Raw genomic sequence first — 23,043 nt, 5'->3', positions numbered from 1 at the left:
TTGCCTGGAGAATCCCAGGGATCGGGGAGCCTGGTGGGCGCTGTCTGTGGTGTCGCACAGAGTCGGACACAACTGAAGCGACTTAGCAGCCGCAGCAGCAGGTATATAGTAACCTCTTAGTATATACATCTGTTGGTTTGACTTGGGGCTTCCAGGTAGGGTGGCAGCTCTTGGATTTACTGCCATCTGACCCTTTTCCCACTTTGTTTGGAGGGGGTCCCCGTTGCTGTTGTGAGTCACGCAGTCTGAGAGCCCTTGTCTAGGCATGCACTGCTGATGCTGCTGGGCCGCCTTCCAGCCGCCCCAGGGTGGCCCCGGTTGGTTCCCTTTCAGAGGAGGTTGTGCAGGACACACTGTGGCTATCAGTTAGTGAGTCATGATGCTGGAACCAGGAGAAACCTTTGAGGACATTTTAGTACTGCCAGACTCCTCATTTTGTTGAAGGGAATGGAAACCCACTCCAGGATTCTTGCCTGGAGAATGCCATGGACAGAGGAGCCTGGCGGGCTACAGTCCATGGGGTCACAAAGAGTCGGACCCAGCTGAGCTACTCTCACTCGCTCCTCCTTTTGTAGCCAAAGACTGAAGTGTACTAAAGGCACTGGCGGGCGGGCACCGCCTTTTCCCTCCCGATCGCTTTAGGGCAGATCATGTTATTGTCGCTGGTCCCCGTGCAACTATTGCAGCTGCTCAGATAAATAAACTCTCCCGAGAGGATTTAGGAAAATTAGCACTTACCTGAAGTCAAGGCTGACTCCTTTGGCAAATTCATTTTGTGTAAATTCCAGAGGTTATTGTGTTATCATTCCAAGATGTTCTTCATAAGCAAGGATGAAAAAGGTGCTTTATGTCTTACTATTTAATAATGAGCCACCAATGCGTAGACAATCAACGGAAATACTTGAGTACTTAATAAAATAATAATCGCTACACTTTGTGGTGTGTCTAATATACATGCAGTTTGCATGCTGCAAACCCACGACTGTGAGAAACAGCTGTTTGGGTAGGATGCAACAGCTGTAAACAGAGCTGTGAATTCCAGGCAGAGCTGAGTGGACTAGGGTATGCCCTGGGCAGCCAGTAATGGTTATTATTATTATTTTTTTTCATCAGAATTGATAAAATCGTGATGTGAGTTGAGGGAAGATGGCAGTGGCAAGACTCTTAGGAGACTATTTCAGTAGGCAGAGGAACGCTACGGAATACCTGAAGTTGTGACTGTGGGTGAAGGAAGATGCTGTGCCTCCACCTTGGAGAGATTTGGGGTTATCGCAGGCGGACTCTGCTGCCGAGGGAAGATGGAAACTCGGGAGCAGACGAGACTGAAGGATTTTCAGCGAGGTCGTGGGAAAAACCATATGCCTTAAATTTCACACCTCAGGTCCTACTTAAGATATTAGGCCTTAATTTTCAATTCCTTTGACTGATCTGTGTTATATAGTGTTGATTCAGGAAAGTTCGGGTGACTCGGAGAATGACTGAGAAGCTTTCTAGGAGTTATTTGCATTTAGAAACCAGATGACTCCCCAGTAAGCGATCTGTACCATCAGAGAAGCCGTTGTCTAATCCTGGGGACCCTTCCTATCTTCTCTGTCACATGGCTTCCTCTGCCCAACCGCTTGTCCCAGGAACGTCTCCTATTTTCCATACTAAAGGATACAAAATAGTTGCTTCATTTTCTTCCATCATGAAAGAATGCCTATTGCTCTTTAAAAAGCTGAACATTTTAATATAATTGAATAAAAATTATTCTGTGCTCAATAATTACTTAGAAAGGAAATGAAAATAACATCTTCATGTTAAATATTCAGAATGTTTCAGACCAATGTGTTTATGTAATTTCTCCCATTTGCATTCAGCCATAATGGGTTTCTAGATAAAATTGGTGCTGCGTTGAGAGTCCTTTTCAGGCGGGGCGAGGAGCACTGCTAGTAGCTGTCAGCAGTTTAATAATGCTCAATAATCGTGTGCCTGGCATGTTGTTTTTGTATCTCTTGTGTGAGCACTGTTAAGGGAAAAATAACACTCTTCTGATATGTGATGTCTCTTTCCTATGAGACTGACTTTACATGTAAGGATTACCTTCACTGGGCTCCCCCAGTGGCTCAGCAATAAAAGAATCCACCCGCAACGCAGGAGATGCGGGTTTGACCCCTGGGTCAGGATGATCCCCTGGAGGAGGGCAAGGCAACCCACTCCAGGATTGTTGCCTGGAGAATCCCGTGGACAAAAGAGCCCTTTGGGCTACAGTCCATAGGGTCAAAAAGAGCTGGACATGACTGAGGCAGCTTAGCACCCACTCGTGCCACTTCCTATTCCAGGGGACCTTCCCGACCCAGGGATCCAACCCACATCTCTTGTGTCTCCTGCACTGGCAGGTGGATTCTTGACCATTAGGGCCACCTAGGAAGCCCCTTGTAATAGTAATCCTTATTATTTCAGACTTGACCACACATTTTGTAGAGCCCAGAAATCTCTTGACTGTAACAAGATGATGAGTAGATTTATTCTACTGTATTTTCAGAATTTCAGCTCAAAATGGAGTGCAAAGGGCACTAACCACTCCACATTCTAAGGACGTTGCCAGCAGCTCTAAGGGAGAGGGTACTTTTCTACCGCTAGGACCCGAAAGCTTCACTTTGCTTTAGACTGCCAGCCAGGTGGACTTCCAGCTGGGGAGTGCAATGCCCGCTTCCTCTTCTGATACCTGCAGGCCCTTTCCCCTGGTTCAGGGAAGAAAGGGCTCACCCTCAACCCCGCCTGCGTCTCAGGGCAGCGCCCACCGCTCTGCCCGCTCCCGGGTCCTCTCTGTATCCTGATGGCGAGTTGGGGCAAGCAGGATGAGTGAACGCGAGGCCAACTCTCGGGTTGTCTTGAGGAAAGGGAAGCCATGCTCGTTTGCTGGATACATTGTAGGTCGTGCTTCCCCAGTGGCTCAGCAGTAAAGAAACCGCCAGTAACACAGGCTGTAATGACCTAGGCTTCCCCGGTGGCTCAAACTGTAAAAAGTCTGCCTGCAATGTGGGAGACCCGGGTTCGATCGCCGGGTGGGGAAGATCTCCCAGAGAAGGAAATGGCAAGCCACTCCTAGCATCCTTGCCTGGAGAATCCTATGGATGGAGAAGCTTGGCGGGCTACAGTCCACGGGTTGCAAAGAGTCAGACACGTGACTGAGCGACGGACACACACTGTCATGCAAAAGACAGTGGAGACTCTGGTTCGATCCCTGGGTCGAGAAGATCCCCTGGAGGAGGAGGGACAACCCTCTCCGGTATCCTTGCCTGAAAAGTCCCATGGACAGGGGAGCCTGGTGGGCTACAGTCCACAGCGCCGTGAAGAGCTGGACACGACTGAAGCAGCTGAGCGTGCTCTGTAGATGGTAGTTTGTCGACCTTGTCTGCACATGGAAATTATCCAAGGAGCAACGCCCAGGCTGCACCCTAAACCAGTTAGAGCACATCTCTTTGTGTGGGCCACCAGCCTGAGGGGCTTTGTAAGCGCCCCGGGTGATTCCAAGAGCAGCCAGGCTTGAGGACCACTGCTCGAAAACGTGCAGGGAGGGGCGCAGGGGTGTGTGAGGGTCTTTTATTCCCCAGGTCTGGGTCTTAGCCAAAATTCCTTGAAAACAGCAAGTATCTCACTCAGTATTTTGTCAAACAAACAAAGTTAAAATTAAGGTTGAGGTTTAATCTGTCTCGTGAAGCAGAAGGCTATGTTTGCCTTTCCGTGAAAGGTCACGATTACACTTGGACTTTTTCTGAAGGGTAAAATGTACAGGGAAATGATAAGAAGATTAGTATATCTTATTTGCCATCTTGAAAGCTGCATTTTATTGTCACACTGTAAAATGAGTTTTATCCCAGAAAGATAACCTGGCGGAAGCAGTATGATTGGCACGGGGTCATGAGGCATCTGAGTCCCCTGGAGACACATGCAACAGTCTTATTCCAGCAAGTCCACTCTGTTATCCTGTTCTGACTGTGTGTCTTAAGAATTTAGGTGTTTCATTAACAATGCATGTGCCTTTTTCTTTGTTCTTTTTTTGGCTGCTTCACATAGCTTTCAGGGTCTGAGTTCCCTGACCAGGATCAAACCCCGGATGGAAGTGAACACAGAGTCGTAGCCGCTGAACCTTGAGGGAAATCCCAAGGAAAGCATGTGCTTGTTAAAGGCACCGCTTCACTGGCTTACTCATTTCTTTCTTTTTCTCACAGCTCAAGAGATGGCTGCCCAGTGCGTCACAAAGGTGGAGCTGAATATTTCCTGTGACAATCTTCTGGATAAAGACATAGGGTCAAAGTCAGACCCTCTATGTGTGTTATTTTTGAATACGAGTGGTCAACAGTGGTATGAGGTAATATTAAATACTTGCAGCTGAAACGCCACCTGAGTTGCTTTTTTGACAATATGAAGAGTTTATTTAAAAAATAAAGCCATCTCATCTGTTAGTGCAGTTTTTCAGGCAAATTAGTCCTTGATTGTGAAATATTTCATATACATATAGACACTTCTTTTAGCTATCATGCCAATATTTAGTCACATGTAGTATATAAAGATAATAAACAAATGCACCTTTCATCTGAGGTAACTTTTTTTGTTTTGGTGGGGTGAATATAGGTTGAGCGCACAGAAAGGATTAAGAATTGCTTGAACCCCAAATTCTCCAAGACATTTATTATTGATTACTACTTTGAAGTGGTTCAGAAATTGAAATTTGGGATTTATGACATCGACAACAAAACTGTCGAGCTGAGCGATGATGACTTCTTGGGAGAATGTGAATGCACCCTTGGACAAGTAAGTATGAATGGTACAGGTGTTTTCTACAGTTGAACCAAAGCATCAGGTGTTTTTGATAAATTCTCTATAATTGTTGGGCTTTCCAGGTGGCACTAGTGGTAAAGAATCTACCTGCCAGTGCAGAGACTTGGGTTTGATCCCTGGCTTGGGAAGATCCCCTGGAGTAGGAAGTGGCAAGCCACTCCGGTATTCTTGCCTGGAAAATCCCATGGACAGAGGAGCTTGGAGGGATACAGTCCATGGGGCCACAAAGCGTCGGACACGACTGAGCAACTGAGCTTGTGTTTGCCTTAAACATTATGGAATTTATCTTACTTTTTATGGGGGTAGGGACCATGGGTTTTTTTGTAGAGTGTATATTAGTTCTTATGAGTTAAAGATGTTCCATTTGCCATTTCAATAAACAGTCCCGTTACTCTAGCTGCTTGTCTGCAGTACAGTGTTGTTCTTACGTTTAGGTCATAAATGGTGTCAAGGTGACGGCAACTTCTCTGACGTTCTAACTTGCATGACCGATGCCTCTTGACCCCTTGATAGCCCAGCACAGTCCCTTTTCCTGGCTTGCTCCTCCTTTTGCCTTGGGTATGAACCCAACGCCCCCTCGCAAAGCCTTCTCTGACACCCTAGAGTCGTTTGGGTCACCCTGCTGTGCTCACTTGGTGGTCTTCTCCACTCCTTCTACCTTAATGTTCATCATATTTTATTGTAGTTGCTTAATTTTCTGTCTTTCTAGGATATCACAGGTTGGGTCGGAGCACGGGTGTGTCTGTGGGCTCACCATTGTGCTCCCAGCTCGGTTTGACTTCAAAGGAGAGCCAGTGACCATGTTTATGGGACTTTCAGAGGGAGGGGTTATTTTCTTTCAGTGGGTGACATCTAAGATTTGTCTTTTATGAGTTTATCTTTTAGTCTTGAATTTTTTGGAGATCATTGTATTTCCTGTGTCTCAAGGACAACATGGAGCTGGTCAGATTTCTAAAACTTTGATAGTTGTATCAAAAAGAAAATTAAAGAAGTATTTATTTTTTGGAAAAAAATCACTGTATCTAAAATTATAGCAAATTTGAGAAACATACTTGTGTGAGAGTATGTGTGCTTACTGTATTATTCTAATCAAAATGATATCTTATGAGGATCATACATTGAAGTTATGTGTCAGTTGAAAAATTGGCAGGTAACCCCTGTTTCCTATAGGGGTTTCGTTTCAGCTTAGGGATTTGTATATGTGATGAGAATCTGGCCCTCTTTTTTCTTTACAAGGAAGAATTTGAAGTGGTTGATAAAGAAACTAGTGGTGTGGGGAGATTTTATCCGCCAGGATTGGCTCCTTGGGAGTCTTTTCCATTTGGGTGCAGATGCATTTTGTAATCTCCATATCTTCAAGGAATGAACTTAATGTTTCCGTTTCTAATAACTTTCTATACTTTATTCTCAACTGTCTTTTGAAAACTGTTTAGTTTAAACGTTTACATGTTGAAGTGAAATAGCTCTTTGTATCACTTTCCGATTTTAACAGATTGTTTCCAGTAAGAAGCTAACGCGACCACTGGTGCTTAAAAATGGCAGACCTGCAGGAAAAGGGAGCATTACGGTAAAATAAGACCCTTTAAAATACAAGTTCTTTTGCCTCCTGAGACTTAGCACAAGAGGACAAGCTGAGACTGTGTATATCAGACAGAGATTCTACAGCAGGCGTTATCGTTTGATCCTGAATGTTGCCCTCCACCCACCCTTGACTTGCCTTAGAGTGATCGCACATGGAAACTGTGCTGTGCCTAAAAGAAAGTCACACGCATCGTGCTAATGCTTGCCTCTTCCTGATGGAAGCATCGATTCCCAGATTAGGAGGAAATTACGTAATAATGTGAATGGATCAATTTGGCTCTCAACAAATCAAACGTAGGCCCCTCAGCATGACAGAAACTTTCCATAGTGGTTTTGATTCGAGAATGATCTTGTAGTATGACATGGCCATTGAACCGCTCAGCTCTTAACCATGTTTTTGTGTGTGTGTGTGTGTGTGTGTGCGCGCGCATGTGCACTTTGCTATCTGTCCTCTTACCTAAATTTTTCCTTGCTGATTGCTGGACCTGGGCAAGTGAATATACGTATTATCTTATTTTAGATTTCAAATTATATAGTGCCATGCTTTTAAATGTTCTAAATGTTCTAGCTGTCTGGGTAGTCACAGCTGTCTGAAGAGCTGTCTTACTTTAGCTCTGCCCGGGAATGACTCCCTGAGAGAGTCGTGTTTGAGGATTATTGCAACTATCAAACACATTTCTCAGAGTAGTTTGCTCTAGGTTAGGTGCCATAAGAATGTCCAGTCTGTTGGGGGTGTTGACTTCTATGTGGGGAACAGAGATCATTACAAGTAGTTAGCTTTATGGCTTTTGGGACCATCACAGCCTGGAATTTGTTTTTGAGTAGAGTAAGTCTTTCAGTTACCTTGGATGAAAAATACGGAGCTGATATTTGAATGTGTAATGTTCTCTAGGTATAACTTACTCATGCTTCTCCATCTCTGGAGAGCTCTCGCTAGTGCTGTGCATGGCTTTGATTTTTTCCATCGGAAGAAGGAAGATCCAGTTTTGGCAACAACATTAAAAAGAAAGTTGCATGTGTAAATTAGGCGTATTTTGAAAATATATTTATTTCACATGCATAAAGGAAATAATGACAAATCTTTCTTAATGGTACCATTTTGTTACTTATTTTAGACTACCCTATGTTAGTGTAGACTTTGTATACTATTAGATAACAGACTAAATCAATACTTCATGACTGTATCAGAATCCCCAAAACACTTTCTTTTACTTACCTTGTCTACTCATAGATTTCAGCTGAAGAAATAAAGGATAACAGAATTGTCTTGTTTGAAATGGAAGCAAGAAAACTGGATAATAAGGTAGGTGGGTGATGCAGATTTCAACAAGGATATCATCTTTTTTTCCCCTCACATTGGTCACGTTTTGAAAAAATAATAATGCAATTAATATTATGAACTCTATCATCTAAAGCGTCATTTAGAATGTTATTTCCAATTTCTATTTTCTGGATGTGTGTTTAAGCAGAAGATATTTCTCTTTACCTCTTTCCTCTGGATGTAACCGAAGAGTTTGTATAGCTTAAAAGAAGAGTTAATACAAGCATTAACGTTATTGTAAGAGATATTTTAGAGTGTATTTGAATTACTTAAGGAAAAAAGCGAAAATCCCATGCTTTGTTGATTAGATTTTCCTCTTTGGGAAAGGAAAGGTGGCGCTAGTGGTAAAGAACCTGCCTGCCGATGCAGGAGACGTAAGAGTCGTAAAGAACCTGCCTGCCAGTGCAGGAGACGTAAGAGTCGTAAAGAACCTGCCTGCCAATGCAGGAGACGTGAGTCGTAAAGAACCTGCCTGCCAGTGCAGGAGACGTAAGAGTCGTAAAGAACCTGCCTGCCGATGCAGGAGACATAAGAGTCGTGGGTTCGATCCCTGGGTCTGGAAGATCCCCTGGAGGAGGGCTTGGCAATCCACTCCAGTATTCTTGCCTGGAGAATCCCATGGACAGAGGAGCCTGGCGGGCTTCAGTACATAGAGTCTCAAAGTGTTGGACACGGCTGAAGCACAGATATTGAATCAGAATTCAGCAAAGCCTTTTCTTTTTTGGAGAAGAGAAAGGCTACCCACTCCAGTATTCTGGCCTGGAGAATTCCATGGACTGTGTAGTCCACGGGGTCACAAAGAGTTGGACACGACTGAGCAACTTTCACTTTCACTTTCCTTTCTGCATTCAAAATTTAGGATGAGTACTAATAAGAACACTTAAGTGTAGTGTATACCCTGGATTGGAATAATTCTTTGAGTGAATTTTGTATGTAATTCTATAATGCAATCAATATTCTTCATCATTTTCATCTACCTTACAATGCAGTTTACAAATATCTTAGACCAGTAGTCAGTTATCTTTTAAAAAATATTTTGGAAAAATTTAAACATACACAAAAATAGAATAGTATTTCTAAAAAATTCCGTGTTCCTACCACCTATCTTTAAAAATGTTAAAGCTCATGACCAATTTTATCTCATCCCTACCCCTGTCTACTTTCTCTCCTCCCAGGCAGCATATCACTGCATCCGTAAATGTGGATGTATCTCTAAGGACTTTTTAAATAATACAGTTGATTAATGTGTCTCTTACATTTTTTAATCTTTACGTTCTCCCCTTCCCTTTACTTCTTCCCTTTTTCTCTATTGCTCTCTTGTTCCCTGTCTCTCCCTCCATCCTATCCATCCATCCATGGATTTATTCAATAAACTGACTCCTTTGTCCTATAGAAGTTTTCACACACAGTATACACTAATTAAATCCCTGTGATGTCATGTAATATGTTTGTCTCTCCATATTTTATTTCCTGATTTCTATCAGCTGAAATTGAATCTAGAGGTATGATCTCGTGGCATTTTGAATTGGTATGAATTTCATAGGTGGTGACACTAATTCCATCAAGAGGCTCACATTGTCAAGTTCTGTTTTTTGGGGTCTTAGTGACCACTGATGGTAACTACCTAGATATACTATCTTATTAAGAGTCTTGCTGCTGCTGCTGCTGCTGCTGCTGCTAAGTCGCTTCAGTCGTGTCCGACTCTGTGTGACCCCATAGACGGCAGCCCACCAGGCTCCCCCATCCCTGAGATTCTCCAGGCAAGAACTCTGGAGTGGGTAACCATTCCCTTCTCCAATGCATGAAAGTGAAGTCGTGTCCGACCCTCAGCGACCCCATGGACTGCAGCCTACCAGGCTCCTCTGTCCATGGGATTTTCTAGGCAAGAGTACTGGAGTGGGGTGCCATTGCCTTCTCCAATTAAGAGCCTTAAAATAGTGTTATTCTCATGCTGTCATTGCTTCTTCTTTTATTAGCGAGAATACTTCTCTAGAGAGAAGTATCTTTCTTCACATTAGGTATTTATTTATTCCAAGATAGTTTGTCCAGAAAAGGCAAGTTGAAGTGTTTGATTTTTTTTTTTAATATTTACTATTTTTTAGAAGAATAAATTTCTTTAAACGTGACTTTTACAGAAGAACTTAAAAAAAATTTTTTTTTAGTATTTCTAGGAACTCTATTCATACTTTTGATGCTTCAAGCATCCTAGGTTTGACCTATGGGGGGGCCTGTTTAAGTTTGTTCCTGAGCCATTTGGCACGGTCTCAGAAGTCTTTGGCTAGCTTCTTGCTCTGTGGCATGACAGATATTCCATGCTTATTTTATCTAATTTCTGCCCCAGATTGGCAGATTAAAGGGAGCTTTTCTATGGTGAGTCCACGATGTGGTACTAGGGGTGCTTAATGTTTATTGATTGCTGTTGCTCATTCTTTCTAGGACTTTTCAGTAGATAGCTATCGGAAAGTCTTTTCTTTTTTAAGGAAAACTAAATCGTAAACTTGTATAACAAATTCCAATTCAAATGTAAAATTACAAGGCTGTTATTTCTTTAATTCTGTAGTTGCACCTATTTTTACTTATGTCAAATGTTGATTCATAAGGAAATTAACGTAACTGCTTATGTTTTGCCCTACATTATATCTAACAGTTTAAGAATACAAATATACATGTTATAGCAAAAATATTTTTACTGAAAGTAGTTTGAGCTTTCTTTGAAGTTCTTTTTGCCTTTAGGGTTATATATTCCACTTGAATTATACGAATTTAATTCTTGGGTTTTAAAGGAATAATTGTTCTCCAAGTGGTTATGCTGTAACATTAACACATAATCAAATTTTGCTTTTGGTATTTAGAGATTGCTTTAAAATTTTGGGGGTTTAATTTTGCTGTATAATCATGTATAAGATGGTTCAAAAGCCAATAGAAAACGGTATATTCAACAAATTTAGCTTCTTTCCCTGTCCACGCTGCAGTTTTTTCTCTTGCTGTATTTTATTCGTTTGTAAAATTTATATTTAATGGCTTAATCCTTCATTTTCCAAAAAACGAAGGGTTTTTTTTGTGTGTGTATGTACACGTGTGTCTCTCTGTGTGTATATAAACGTACAAATAGATAGATATGGATGTATATGTCATATAGGTAGATATGAGTGTGCACGCCTGTGTATATGTATATATTTACATTTCCATACCCCAGCCCAGCCCCAGTCTTTGATTAAGTGTAGCATGATATATTAATACTACACATGCATCTCTCTGTCTTGTTCTTTTGACTTAACTTATCCTGGAGATAAGATTCAGGGAGTTTTACTTCTTGTTTTAGTTCTACTGTTGACAGTTTCATGAACTGTCAAGCAGGGTCTGTTTTTTGACCTTCATTATAGTAATAATGATATTCTACCTTTCTCAAAAGATTATCTCTAAGATAAAAGAGACAGAGGACGTTCATGTGCTTTTGGGAAAGTTAGCTTCTCTAGGTATAATATTGTTCCTAGTTTTATAAAATGGAGCATAGAGAGGCTTATTACATTGCTTAAATTCTTCTTAGAGAGAAGGTTAAATTTTAAAAGTTCTGTGTAGTCTTTGTGTTTTTATTTTTGACTATGAGAGATGTATTCCTTTCTTAACATTAAACTATGCTGAGGAAGGAAATAATATTATCTTAGTTCTTAATTTAATATTGAAGTAAATTCAAGACTGAAAAAAATCTTCGGTTTAGGAATGTATCTGCTTACATTCCTGTGGGTTTAACCAATGTCTTTTCACTTTCACAAATAATAAGTAGTAATGCTAAGGAGGATAGAAATTTCAAAACGAAGATAAATGAAAATGAGAAAGTAAAGTCATCCACAATCTTACTATCTTTACCTTTGTGCATCTCTCCAGGATTTTATCTCCCTGTGGAACAGTATCTGGGTGTGTGTGTGTAAGATGGCCATGAGGGGACGTTTGCACCCTCACTGTGCTTGCGCGTTGTACAGGAGAGCTGTGCGTGGTGAATCACAGAGGAAATAGGGTGTGCCTTGTGCTCTCCAAGCACTTCTGTTGTGCACTTCCCGTGTCTCCTTGTCTGTGCTCTCTTGCGTTTGTGTAAAGAAACGTGTGGGATTGCCGAACAGGTATTGGACATAGAAGGGTAAGATGTGAACTCAAGGCTCAGATCCATCACTTCATTAGATGTGTGATTTTGGCAAAGTCTTTAACTCCTCTGAATCCAGTTTGTCCTGCCTCTCGTGGAGCTAGTACGACTACTGTATGGGATTGTTTATATAAGACTACTTAGTGCTGTTTGAATGAGTGAATGCTGCTAATAATGAAAACCAGCTAAAAGCGTCCTGTGTTAATCATGGGTTCCATTGATCACTGTATTTTAAAGCCATCTTGTGTTTTGAGATTTAAGGGTGTAAGGATAATGAGCATTTATCAGGAATGCCTTAAACGTTCTCCTCGTAGACTTCAGCAGGTTTATGTTTGTGAGGAATGTATTGGGATTTGTATTTACTGTTGTATTGTACTATATATATGTATATATATATGTTTATCTGTACTATAGAATTAAACTTCAGGTACTACAGACATGTAACATATACAAAGTGTGTTTCACATGTTTTAGGAGGAGAATAATTGCTTTGCTTTTTATTTTAATGTAGGATCTATTTGGGAAGTCAGATCCTTACCTAGAGTTCCACAAGCAGACATCTGATGGAAACTGGCTAATGGTTCATCGAACGGAGGTGAATATCTGAATTTGAAAAGTAGGGTTGAAGTTTCCTTTGGAATTGTGGTAATCTGAATTTTAAAAATGTATGTATTTATAAAAATATTCATCTGAATTCAGACGTATATAACTGCCAGAGACACAAGGTCAGCGTGCTCGTTTCTTTTTTTTTAAATGAGAAGGTGCTGCTATGCTTAGTTGTTTTTAAATTCTTTACTTTTGGCTCAGCTGGGTCTCTGCTGCTGCCCACGGGCTTTCTGCGGTTGCAGTGAGTGGGCTCTGCTCTCTAGGGTGGTGCCCGGGCTTCTCATACTGCTGGCTTCTCCTGTGGGCCGAGGGCTCCAGGCGTGTGGTTCAGTGGTCGTGGCACTCATGGGCTTAGTTGCCCCAAGGCCTGTGGGATGCTCCAGGGACTGAACTGTGTCTCCCGTGTTGGTGGGTGGATTCTTCGCCTCTGGGCCCCCAGGGACGTCCCTCTGCCTTACTTTTAAAATCCTGTAAAGGACACTGAAATGTATGCCAGTGTGTCCTTCACCTAGATTTATCAAACGGTCACACCTGCACACGGGTGTGTGCTCTCTCTTGTTCACGCCCACGTCCATGCCCTTTTGCAAAACTATCCTAATGTAGGCAGCAGACATCGTGGCTCTTCACCTTTAACTGCTACAGGTATTTCTCAAGAACAAAGGCGTTTCTCCACACCTCCATAACTGAGAGAGTTAGCGTTGATTTAGTAACATCATTTACTATACCATGCATCTTCAGATCCTCCCAATTTCCCCAAACACGATTTTTATGTTTTGTTTTGTTTAATACAGGGTCCATTCCAGGTTCACAGTTTGCATTTGGCTATTATGTTCCCAGGACTCCCAGGTGACTCAGTGGTAAAGAACCCTCCTGCCAATGCAGGAGACTTGGGTTCGATCTCTGGGTTGGGAAGATCCCCTGGAGAAGGAAATGGCAACCCACTCCTGTATTCTTGCCTGGGAAATCCCATGGACAGAGGAGATGGACTGGCTATGGTCCATGGGGTCACAAAGAGTCAGACGCGACTTAGTGACTAAACAACAACAAATCAGTCTTTAAGCACTGTCTTATTTTATGTGAAATTATGTTGTCAGTTGACCTAGTACTTACCCTATCCCGTCTGGAATGAACTATTTCTCTTAGGAAGCCTGATTTTTCCTTTAAGAGGGTAGGATTTGCACAGCAGGGTATGAGTGCTCATTACTGCTGAGCACTTTCAGACCTTTTCAGTGGACATAAATGATAAATATGTTTGTGTATATATGTTTATATATATTAAACATTAAAAAAACCTAAAATCATAAATTTACACCATTTTTCTCATTCAAATCAAACATAGCAAGATCCTTTCCCAACTTTTCTTATTCCATATTTGAATCTTGTGTCCTGCAGTGAAAACTCTGGTTTCCAACAAAACCAATAATTTTCTGTAATTTGTAAATGCATCTTGTAATGGCTGGATACATTTCCCAGTTTTTTTTCTTTCTCAGAATGTATCTTGACTAGACAGTCCCTCACATTTTTCATATAACAGGTGTATAATATGGTCCTGGCTAGGTTTTCACTGACGAAGTTGGGTGGGTGAAGAGGTGAAGGATGAATGGTGCCCCTGGAGGGAACCTGGGAAAGGCAAGAGCAGAACATTGATGACGAATGGCATGTTTTTCTAACTGACCTTCATTATTATTTTTTTAAATAGGTTGTCAAAAACAACTTGAATCCTGTTTGGAGGCCTTTTAAGATCTCTCTTAACTCTCTGTGCTATGGAGATATGGATAAAACTATTAAGGTAATTTGAAATTATATATATATTATGTACACACATACACACTCACTGCTTTTGTAAATTAATTCATTGGCTAGTACTTAAAGAAAGTAAATGATGTAAGTTTGAATTTTATGTATATTTAGGAATGCTAAAATAGAAATGTTTCTGATAAGCAGTCAGTCTAAAGGAGCAGAGACATTTTGAGTGATCTGTTGATCTGTTGAATGCTTAATCAAACATTGTGGTTTTTATTTTATTCTTCATTTTTTAAAATAACGTATTAAAGTCTTCCCTACTTTTTAATAAGATTCTTCTGCTCTGGGAATGGAAACGGTTAACTGCACTCTTTGCCTTTGGTGTGTCCCTTGCAATAAAAGTAGGTATTACTTTAACTGAGAACCCAGAGCTTCCTTCCGCCTTCAGCGCAGAGCACGATAGTGGTGACACTTGCGTCACTGATGTTCAGTTCAGTCCAGTCGCTCAGTCGTGTCTGACTCTTTGTGACCCCATGGACTGCAGCACGCCGGGCCTCCCTGTCCATCACCAACTCCCAGCGCTCAGAGGAAGGTATAATTTACTACAACATTTGGATGGCTTTAGTTTTAGAGTTTTTAAAGGAAAGCAAAGTAGAAGCAGGGAGCTGCAGCAGATAGCTAAGAATTTTCTTAAATGTTTTCACTTCTAGCCAATATAGATATATTATTTTAAAGACACGTTTATATTAGTCACCTTTTTACATAAGATTCCCGATAGGAGCCTTTTCATGTATTGCAGAGGTCAGCAAACTGGGGTGAGTTTTTTGTTTATTTAATTTTTTTTTCTTTTGATAATTAGTATGGTGAAAGCAGGAAAGGTCATGAAGGGACCTGGAGTCAAACCACAGTCCAAGTCTTGACTTAGACCTTTAACCAGCTAAGGGATCTTGAGCAGGTTATCTAACTTCCTTACTTAACTTCCTTACTTATATAATGGAGAACATAATGTCTACATGGCAAAATTAAATCAGGATTAAATTAATGTACGTGAAAAGTTTCATAAACTGTTAAACACAGTAGAGATGCTATTATTATTGAAAACCATTTCATTTCTTAGATCCATAAATTTTTTCCTCATTTTTCAGAGAACTTTAAAGATCAATATGATTTGTGTGATATTTCAAACAGCAGTGAAAATTTTGGTACAAAATAAATAGAAAAGTAGCTTTGTACATTACTGTGGTCAACTGTAAAAAATGCACAGCGTGAGAGTTTTGAGTTAAGTTTTATTTGGGACAATCTGAGGGCTGCAGAGACAGCACCTCGGAGAGCTCTGAGAAACTGTTCCAGAGAGGCAGGGGAAAGGTCAGTGTTTATGGGATTTTGGTAAAGGGGGAAATACATGGAATCAAGCACAGGTTTTCCCTAAAGGTTTCTACGAGTCTTGTGAAGCTTCTGCTAGTCATGAGAAACCGTCGTGACCGTGAAGGATTTTAGTGCTTTTCTAGATATGCGGAGATGCAAGAATTGGCTTCATAAAATCAGCTCCTGCGAGTATTTAACTGTCTGAAGACCTGTCCTGCCAGTTTTTCCCTGAACACAGGGTGCCTCCCTTCTGCTCTCCACCCTAAACTCCTTCAGGGGCCATTAAAGGTCTGCAGCTGCTGCGTCACTTGATTTAATCCCTGTAGAGGTGATGGCAAGCCCCCACGGAGAGGGCCAATCTGTGGTTGACACTTTTTACTGTTATATTAAATCTAGACCTTTTGCTTTTCACATTAAAAATAACAAGTTAAGGCTTCATTAGATCTAAGAAGTAAGAAAGGCTAGGAAAAAAATGCCTAAACTGTTTGATTGTTTGTAATAATATATTAACAACGAAACAATATTTCTTTAACTTCTTTTTTTTGTGCACAGCGTCATGCTCACAGGGCTATTTTATTATAGTAAGTAAACTGATTTTTTGAGCTTTCTCTGATGAACGTCTTCATTCTTAAAAGATTCTCCACTTGTTTTCACTATGCGCCAGCTGGTTCGCCACCCCGTCTCTGTCTGTCTTTCTTTAGTTCTGTATTTCTTGCAGTCATCAGAAAGCCATCCATCACCGATTCTCTTGGGGTTTGGAAGGTGCTTAGAGGTGTAGACAGAGTTATAGAGCAGAGAACAGAGTCGGAATCATTGGTAATTTCTTTGCTGCAGTGTGAACGTCCCAGTGTTACCATTCTAGCATGGATTATTATTTTCATAAGAGTGTGTGAATAAGAAGAATAACCATGCATGTCTAAACTGAGAATGCATTAGTGACTGTAGTATTGTGTGATGTGTGCATTCTTTGCATATATACATATGCACATGTGTATATATGTGTACATTTCAGGTTCACAGACTGCTGAAGCTGTTGTTTAAAACAGCTAATAGTACTGGTTTTTGAATTCTTGAGAAGAGAAATTAAATGACATAAATCATTACACCCTTTGCCTCAGACTGTATCTGAGCACATGTCAGCAGAATAAATGTCACATTTTCCTTTAACGTCTAACATTTGTCTTTGATGGGGCACCAGTGAGCTTTTCCTACATGTTTATTACAGTGAGTTATCAGGAATCACATTCTAAAAATGGTTGTGCATTCCCAGAAGTTTTGGACAGTCTAAACATGAACTGTTTTAGCTCTTCCATAAGTTTTATTTAAATAAAATCTTGGTCTTATCAAAGCCTGATCTTGTTGTCTTAGGTATAAATTGGAGTTTCCTGAATGTAAATCTAAAATCCAATGTTCTGTTTTCTGTAATTAAAAAAAAAAAAACTTTAAAAAATGAAATTATTAAAATATTATTTTAACTTTAATTTTAATTCCTCTGGAAAAATTATTGATATCATTAATTTCCTGTCAGATAAAGGACTTTTGGTTTAAAAATTGAGTATGAAAAAAATAAAAATGAGTATCAGATGTATAGATCAAGAGTTCAAGATCAAGATGTATAGGTCTTACTAAGAGTTCACTCTTGATCTATACATCTGATACTCATTTTTATTTTTTTCATACTCAATTTTTAAATTGAGTATGAAAAAAATAAATTGACTGAAGTACTAGAAACAAATAAAAGCACTTACTGTTACTCAGAATTGCAATTCTAGACCTAGTTTGTATTCATTTATTGATCGTTTGATTTTTACTCTTGAAAAATAATGAAAATATATGCAGTGAAAGACTTCCTGTTTTGATAAGCACTCAATTCACTTTTCATAGAACTGAGGAAGAAAAATCACCTTGCTTGGTGAATATATATAAATCCTAAGTGTTTTAGCTTGATGATTAATATAACTTTGTAAAGGATTATAGCATAGGGTAAATGCAAATTGCTTTTCAATCATAGACTTTTATCTTAAATCACAGGCTCTAGAAGTATTCAAAAGTTTCCTTGGCACAGATGTGCTTTGTCGGTTACCACACAAGATTGGTCATCTTCTAAGACTATTAAATTCTTCTGTCTACCTGACATCCTCAGTAGATGCTGTGTGCAGTGCACATAATGAATGTTTGCGGAAGAAATGTTTGTAATTATAAAGCAGTATAAAAACTTAAGTTATTTATGATCACAGTGAGCACTTCTGCTTGCTAAGAGTTCACACCGTGTTAATTTTCTCGCTGCAATGAATATTCAGATATTCCTGTGAATATTTACTCTTTGACAGCATCTGCCAACATGGGAATCAGATACCCTCAGCTCTCTTCCACGTGTTTTCAGAAACAGTGAGCATTTAATGGAAGCCACAGCTCAGACTGGACTTGGCCTTGTCTTACATGGAAACAGCGTTGTGATGGCCCAGTGTAGACACTTCCTCAGTGGGTTAAATACTGTTTTCCTGGAATTTTCCTTTTCATTGTGGGAGTTGTGATCCTCAGAATGATGCAAATCCAACTTCATTGAATCGAACTCCTAAAAGAAGCCAAGCCTCACCAGATTGCAGCTAATGAAATACATTTTCCATAGTTATAAACCATCTAGAATTTAATTGTATGATTTTTAGCTGCCTAGGATACTGACTTCCTTTCTTCCTTCAGATAGATAATGGCTTTTAGCCACTGTAAAATAGCAAGGTGAAAAGTGGGCGAGAGAGAAGGTCTAATTGCATTTCAGTTTTATTAGAACTTGTAAAGGGCATATACAAGAACTGGAAACTGATCAACATGGAATTTCAACAGTATTTGTGTTTTTCATGTGCCTGCAATCTGTCTTAGAATCCCATCCCAAGAATAGCCAGGGCTTGAAAGGGTTTCAGTATTATTCCTCTAGGAACTTAGTTCCTGCTTCTCCAAGTAGGACTGTGTATTAAACATTTTCACTTATTTGAATTAAAAGTGCACTTCTTGGTAAGTCCCATTTATTGCAACCAGTTCTTTTAAACAAGATTGTATATATTTTTATATATTTATATTATGCTTCCTTATAGGTAGAGTGTTATGATTATGACAACGATGGGTCGCATGATCTCATTGGAACCTTTCAAACCACAATGACAAAACTGAAAGAAGCCTCCAGAAGCTCACCTGTGAGTCGCGCCTTTGTTATTTGAGTATACCTTATACTTGGCTCTGTATTTATTACTTCATTTTTTTCTCTTGAAATAGCAAATAGCTTTCCTTGCTTTTACTCTATAATACGTAATATTCTGAAATCTTTGGATTTTGTTTAAGTAGTCAGATGACTCAAAATTCTTACTTGGGGTGAGTTTACATTTATGTTTAGAGGTTTGGTTTCCTTTCGCTATGGACAAATTATGTGGTTTGTTTGAAAAGCCTTCATTTTAAAGATCTTGGCATTTCATTGGCCACAATAATTAATATCTACATGAGACAAATACCAAGGCTTAAACTGTGGACATTTATTCTCCTTTTGGATACTTTAGAAATTGGCTTTTACCTTCTCTCCCTCTCTGACATGTCCTTGCCCAAAGGATGGATAAAAGAATAGGTATACTACTTCAAATTATGTAGTCTTAAGCTGCCATCTAATGGACTGACTTTGTTAGGGTCATTTGTTTGCCTTAATTGCATTCAGTTTGTTAGTTAGCATCCCCACATATTTCTACGATTGCTTCTGAAACTTTCCTGTCTCTATGGCAAAGTGCCTAAAAACTATTCCAGAGTGTTTTTTATAAATAAAACTTATAAACTGCTTCCCTCTTACTTAACTTTCTAGTTTGAATGAAATAAGTTAATTCTCTTTTTAGCTTGCCTAGAATAATCTGAAATGTTTTTACCTGCTTAGTGACCTGAATAATGCTCTCGTATATAGCATTTGCTTTTGAAAATCCAAACATGAAGTTTAAAAGGTAAGAGATTATGGTCAGATGGCAAGGTCTTTTTTACCAAGTTATGTAAGTGAAGTGACCCAAAAGAAGATACTGATAGTTTTAGATCAAAACTTAAATACTAAATGAATAAACAAAACTGAATAGCTTTTTGATTTACATAATTGGGAGAAGTGAGTTTTGAGCTGACATAGTGGGACTAGAATTCTCAGGAGGTCATACAGAGATCTCTAGTCCTATCTCTACAGGCTTGCCGTGTGGCTCAGGGGTAAGAATCCGCCTGCCAATGCAGAAGATGTGGATTTGATCCCTGGGTCACGAAGATCCCCTGGAGTAAGAAATGGCAACCCACTCCAGTACTCTTGTCTGGAGAATTCCATGGACAGAGGAGCCTGGTGGGCTATAGTCCATGGGGTCACAACGAGTCAGACATGACTGAGTGACTGAGCGCACAGTCCTGTGTCACAAAGCCCAGGTACTTGTGTAGCAGAAGTACTTGTGTGAAGTAAGAAGGGCTTTTCCAACCACGCCTAATGGTTTAAATGCAAAGGTTGAATTAACAGTTTAAATAAAAACAACAGTAAAATTCAGCTGTAAATATTCTGCTGAAAGATATATATGTTTATTTTTAAGGGCAGAAATAATGGAAAATTGTGACAATCTGAACATTTCTATAAAGCAAGCTTCCTAAAAGAACTAAACATGAGGAGTGATGTGTATCGTTGTTTCGCTGGTTTCAGTTTGTTGTTATTTTGCAGAACCAGTAAATGACCTGTTTTTAGAAGAGAATGAACCAGAAACTAACTGTGTAATACTTTACAGAGCATGTAGGTGATGGTAGTTTAGTCGCTAAGTCGTGTCTGACTCTTGCGACACCATGAACCATAACTCGCCAGGCTCCTCTGTCCAGGGGATGTTCTAGGCAAGAATACTGGAGCAAGTTGCCATTCCCTTCTCCAGGGTATCTTCCTGACTCAGGAATTGAACCCGGGTCTCCTGCACTGCAGGCAGCTGATTTACCAACCGAGCTATGTGGGAAGCCCCTTCAGTTCCTAAAAGGGGACATTAATCCTACATTACAAGGTTGTTGGCAGAATTACATGAGATAATTGATGGAAAAATAAAGCGTTCGGGGTCTAGGAACTCACTCCTTTGGTGCAGTTGAGGAGAGGATGCCGTCTTAGCATGCGGAACTCTCCTAAATCCAGCTAACTTGGTCTTTCCCTCCCCCATGATAGAATGAGGCTTTTAATACTATTACAGTGACAAGGTTTACCCACTCGATCTTCAAAGACAGGACTCTATCTTATCAACTCTGTGTTCAGGACCTAGAACGGTGCTTGTTGCTTGGGTGGATACTGTACAAATGTGGATAAATGAAGTGAAGTAATGTAGCCTTTTACCAATGAGAGTTCTGCTTAGGGCATTTCTGCATCTCTAATATTCAATAATTAGTGTGTATGATGGAGAAGGCAATGGCAACCCACTCCAGTACTCTTGCCTAGAAAATCCCATGGACGGAGGAGCCTGGTAGGCTGTAGTCCATGGGGTCTCGAAGAGTAGGATACGACTGAGCGACTTCACCTTGACTTTTCACTCTCATGCGTTGGAGAAGGCAATGGCAACCCACTCCAGTGCTTTTGCCTGGAGAATCCCAGGGACGGGGGAGCCTGGTGGGCTGCCGTCTATGGGGTCGCACAGAGTTGGACACAAATGAAGTGACTTAGCAGCAGCAGCAGTGTGTATGATAATGACTGAAACTCTGGCAGGATCCTAAACCATCAAGAGATTTTTTTTTAAACATCATTTTGTTTGGTATCATTGTTTCAAAGGTATTTTTAAATGTTTGATTCTTAGAAAATTAGTAATGCCTCTGGCTAAAGTATGTAAGTTGCTTTCTATTGACCAGAAGAGGTGACTTACCCAGTATTCACTGAGTGTCTCTTATTATTTGGCAAGACAGTGAGAATTTCAGGGTATAACTTGGAAGTGACTGTACCCTAGCTATGAAAAAAATTAATGAAATGAAACAGTTGAGATTAATGTCAAGTATGTAAGTTTTATGTAGTTGTGGAAGCTTAATGAGAGAGATGGTGATCAGAGAAGACCAGAACAGGAGTTGATGCTATGGAGAAGGATGACTCGAGCCAAGCCTTCCAGAGGCATAGTGGGTAGGCTTTGGAAGGGAAGATGGTCTATTTGTGGGAAGAAGACATTAGATCTGTTTCTATGCATATTCCCAGTGGAAAGGAATGATCTTTGCTGCATATTTTACCATAGAGTTGGGCTTCATATATTTCTGTTTTCTGATGGTTGTTTTTTTTCTTTTTCAAGCGGTATGTTTTTGTACTTTGTGTGGGTGACAGCTAAAAATAATATTTTATTTCTTTTGTTATAAAGAAAAAAGATGATTACTTGGAGCGTTTATAAGGAAATGATCTACAAAGGAAACATTTATACTTAGAAACTATTTTAAAAGGTACAAAGTTTTAGAAGTGCTTTTAGGAAATGGGACTGATACATATTTCATATATATAATATAGTGTGCAGTTGTTTCACAGTTGTATTTTGTAACAGACCTATATCAGTAGATGGTTTGTTTCTAAGAGAAAAAAGTCATTCACTTAAATTTACATTGGCATTTTCTAATATCACTAATAATATTGAACATTTTGTCTTTTCTTCCTACAGGTTGAATTTGAATGCATAAATGAAAAAAAGAGGCAAAAGAAGAAAAGCTACAAGAATTCAGGGGTGATCAGTGTGAAACATTGTGAGGTTGGTTGCTCTTGACAGCTTATAGTGTAATGAGATCACATTTTAAGTTCTTCCATCAATATGGTATATATCACACAAACACTTTGAACAGTTGAAAATTACATGAGCATCTGGGCCCCTTTAGAGAAGAAAATAGGAAATAGTAGAGAATTTTTTCAAGTAACTTTGCTTCCAAGATTTGACAGCTCTCTAACAAAGGAAAAATTAAAGTTTTTCATTATCTTAGGAAATACCGGGCACCATTGGTGTTTTTCTGGTGCATCAGTGGAAATGACTTAACTCAGTGCATCAGTCCTGGTTATAATTTCAAGATGAGATGTTATGAGTGAAGGGGAAAAATCCAAGAGTTTCTTAAATGAGTGGGAGTTTTTGCTTTTGTTTTTAAACTTATTAAAGTCTCAACATATTAAACTCATTACTAGTTTCTTAAACCAGTGCATTTCATCTTTGGCTATTGATATTCTAATCTTCAGTTCAGTTCAGTCACTCAGTCTTGTCCGACTCTTTGTGACCCCATGAATCGCAGCACGCCAGGCCTCCCTGTCCATCACCAACTCCCGGAGTTCACTCAGACTCACATCCATTGAGTCAGTGATGCCATCCAGCCATCTCATCCTCTGTCGTCCCCTTCTCCTCCTGCCCCCAATCCCTCCCAGCATCAGAGTCTTTTCCAATGAGTCAACTCTTTGCATGAGGTGACCAAAGTACTGGAGTTTCAGCTTTAGCATCATTCCTTC

The 23,043-nt window shown here is 39.9% G+C and overlaps 1 protein-coding gene across 2 annotated transcripts in view; it reads left to right on the top strand.

Moving 5' to 3' along the window:
- Positions 1-23,043, top strand: part of CPNE3 (copine 3) — a 48,508-nt gene that overhangs the window by 9,082 nt on the left and 16,383 nt on the right. For both annotated transcript variants that reach the window (XM_061439437.1, XM_061439436.1), the window contains exons 2-9: positions 4,215-4,354; positions 4,618-4,797; positions 6,317-6,391; positions 7,637-7,708; positions 12,376-12,459; positions 14,170-14,259; positions 18,668-18,766; positions 22,220-22,306. In XM_061439437.1, the coding sequence (XP_061295421.1) occupies positions 4,223-4,354; positions 4,618-4,797; positions 6,317-6,391; positions 7,637-7,708; positions 12,376-12,459; positions 14,170-14,259; positions 18,668-18,766; positions 22,220-22,306 (819 nt within the window). In that variant the 5' untranslated portion in view covers positions 4,215-4,222. The remainder of the gene's footprint in view (positions 1-4,214; positions 4,355-4,617; positions 4,798-6,316; positions 6,392-7,636; positions 7,709-12,375; positions 12,460-14,169; positions 14,260-18,667; positions 18,767-22,219; positions 22,307-23,043) is intronic.

The sequence above is a fragment of the Bos javanicus genome, chromosome 14 (genome assembly GCF_032452875.1).
Source record: "Bos javanicus breed banteng chromosome 14, ARS-OSU_banteng_1.0, whole genome shotgun sequence".
Lineage (NCBI taxonomy): Eukaryota > Metazoa > Chordata > Mammalia > Artiodactyla > Bovidae > Bos > Bos javanicus.
Note: the sequence above shows the minus strand (reverse complement) of the source record. Positions and strands in the feature narration are given on the sequence as shown.